At 61.6% G+C, this 2,500-nt stretch overlaps 1 protein-coding gene across 1 annotated transcript in view; it reads right to left on the bottom strand.

The window, feature by feature from the left end:
• The window catches only part of LOC119590806, a 58,292-nt gene that overhangs the window by 379 nt on the left and 55,413 nt on the right, over positions 1–2,500 (bottom strand). The window contains exon 4 of the mRNA XM_037939539.1: positions 1–219. This exon is cut by the window's left edge and continues 379 nt beyond it. Coding sequence (XP_037795467.1) covers positions 1–219 — 219 coding nt within the window. The remainder of the gene's footprint in view (positions 220–2,500) is intronic.

Raw genomic sequence — 2,500 nt, 5'->3', positions numbered from 1 at the left:
CACGTACTCCCCCGGGCGCCCCTTGTAGCCCACCTGCAGGAGCTGCGTGTCCACGTAGCTCCTGCCCCCCTGGCCCGTGCACAGGGACAGGAACTGCTGGGCGCGGCGGTCGTTGGGCGTGAGGCGGATGTGCACACGCCCCCGCGCCGCGCCGCCCCAGCACAGCTCCAGGAACACCACGCTGTAGAAGGGGTCCACCAGCTGCATGGCCTCGCAGTGCTGCAGGAGAAGCACCGAGGGAATCAACAAAGAAGATGAGTAAATAAACAGATTGATAAAGTACTGAGAAAGAGAAGATAATAAGAGAATAGACGAAAAGAGGAACTTTCTCATCTCTCTCTCATCTCTCTCTCCTTTGTTCTCTCTCCCCGGGGGGGGGGGGGGGAAAAAGGGGGGGGGGGAAAAGGGGGGGGAGGGGGGGAGGGGGGGGGGGGGGAAGGGGGGGGGAAAAAGGGGGGAAAAGGGGGGGGGGGGGGGGGGGGGGGGGAGGGGAAAAAAAGGGGGGGGGGGGGGGGGGGAAAAGGGGAAAGGGGGGAAGGGGGAAAAAGGGGGGGGGGGGGGGAAGGGGGGCCCGGGTTTACCCAAAGGGGGGAAATTTTGGGGGGGGCCCCCTTTTTGGGGGCGAAGGGGGGGCCCCGGGGTTTTTTGGGGGGGGGCCCCCTTTTAACCCCCCCCCCCCCACCCCCCCCGGGGGCCCCCCCCCCCCCCCCGGGGGGGGGGCCCCCCCCCCTCCCCGGGGGGGGGGTTGCCCCCCGGGCCCCCGGCCCCCCCCCCCCCCCGGGCCCCCCCCCTCCGGGGGGGGGGGCCCCCCCAAAAACCCCCCCCCCCCCCCCCGGGCCCCCCCGCCCAAAAACCCCCCAAAAGGGTTTCCCCCCCCCCCTTTGGGGGGAAACCCGGGGGGGCCCGGGGGGGGAAAAAAAGGGGAAAAAAAGGGGGGGGGAAAAAAAAGGAAAAAATTTAAAAAGGGGGGAAAAGTTAAAAACCCCGGGAAAAAAAAAAAAAAACCCCCCCCCCCTTTTTTTTTTTGTTTTTTGGGTTTTTTTTTTTTAAATAATTTTTTTTTGGGGGTTTTTTTTAAAAAAAAACCCCTTTCCCCCCTTTTTCTCTCTTTTTTTTTTTCCCTTTTTTTTTCCCCCCCCCCCCCCCCCCCCCCCCTCCCTTTTTCCCCCCCCTTTCCCCCCCAAAAAAAAAGGGGCCCCCCCCCCCTTTTTTTTTTTTTCCCCCCCCCCCCCCCCCAAAAAAACCCCCCCTTTTTTTTTTTTTTTTTTTTTTCCCCCCCCCCCCCCCCCAAAAAAAAAAGGGGCGGAGGGGGGGGGAAAAAAAAAAAAAAAAAAGGGGGGGGGGCCCCCCCCCCCCCTTTTTTAAAAAAACCCCCCCCCCCTTTTTCCCTTTCCCCCCTTTTTTTCTCTTTTTCTTTTTAAAACCTTTTTTTTTTTTTCCCCCCCCCCCCCTCCCCTCCCCCCTTCCCCTTTTCCCCCCTTTTCTCTTTCCCCCCTTTTTTTCCCCCCTCCCCCTTTCCCCCTCTCTCTTCCCCCTTTTTCTCTTCCCCCCTTTTCCCCCCCCTCATCCCCTTTTTTCCCCCCCCCCCCCCTTTTTTTTTTTTCTCCTTTTTTCTCCCCCTTTTTTTTTTTTTTCTTTTTTTTCTATCTTCCTTTTTTTTTTTCTATTTCCCCCTTTTCCCCCCTTTTTTTTTCCCCTCTCTCCCCTTTTCCCCCCCCCCCTCTCTCTCTCCCTTTTTTTTTTTCCCCCCCCCCCCCCCCCTTTTTCTCCCTCCCCCCCCCCCCTCTCCCCTTTTTTTTTTTTTTCCCCCCTCCTTTCCCCCCCTCCCCCCCCCCCTTTTCCCCCCCTCTCCCCCCCCCCCCTCCTTTTTCCCTCTTTTCCCCCCCCCCCCTCCTCTCATTTTTTTTCCCCCCCCCCCTTTTCCCCCCCCCCCTCTCCCCTTCCCCTTTTTTTCCCCCCCCCCCTTTTCCCCCCCCCCCTTTACCCCCCCCCCCCTTTTTTCCCCCCCCCCCCCCCCTTTCCCCCCCCTTTTTTTTTTTTAAAAAAAAAAAAAAAAAAAAACACCACCAAAAAAAAAAATTTTTTTTTTTTTTAAAAAAAAAAAGGGGGGGGGGGGGGGGGGGTTTTTTGGGGGGGGGGGGGGGGAAAAAAAAGGGGGGGGCCCCCCCCCCCCCCCTTTTTTTTTAAAAAAAAAGGGGGGGGGGGGGGGGGGGGGGTTGGGGGGAAAGGGGGGGGGGGCCCCCGGGGGGAAAACCCCCGGGGGGGTTTTGGGGGGGGGGGGGGGAAAGGGGGGGGGGAAGGGGAGGGGGGGGGGAAAAAGGGGGGGGGGAAAGGGGGGGGGAAGGGGGGGGGGGGGGGGGGGGGGGGGGGGGGGGGGAGGGGAAAGGGGGGGGGGGGGGGGGGGGGGGGGGGGGAAAAAAGGGGGGGGGAGGGGGGGGGGAAAGGGGGGGGGAGGGAAAAAGGGGGGGGGGGGGGGGAGGAAAGGGAAAGGGGGGGGGGG

Source organism: Penaeus monodon, chromosome 3 (assembly GCF_015228065.2).
Source record: "Penaeus monodon isolate SGIC_2016 chromosome 3, NSTDA_Pmon_1, whole genome shotgun sequence".
NCBI lineage: Eukaryota > Metazoa > Arthropoda > Malacostraca > Decapoda > Penaeidae > Penaeus > Penaeus monodon.
This window is presented reverse-complemented; position numbering and strand designations above follow the sequence as displayed.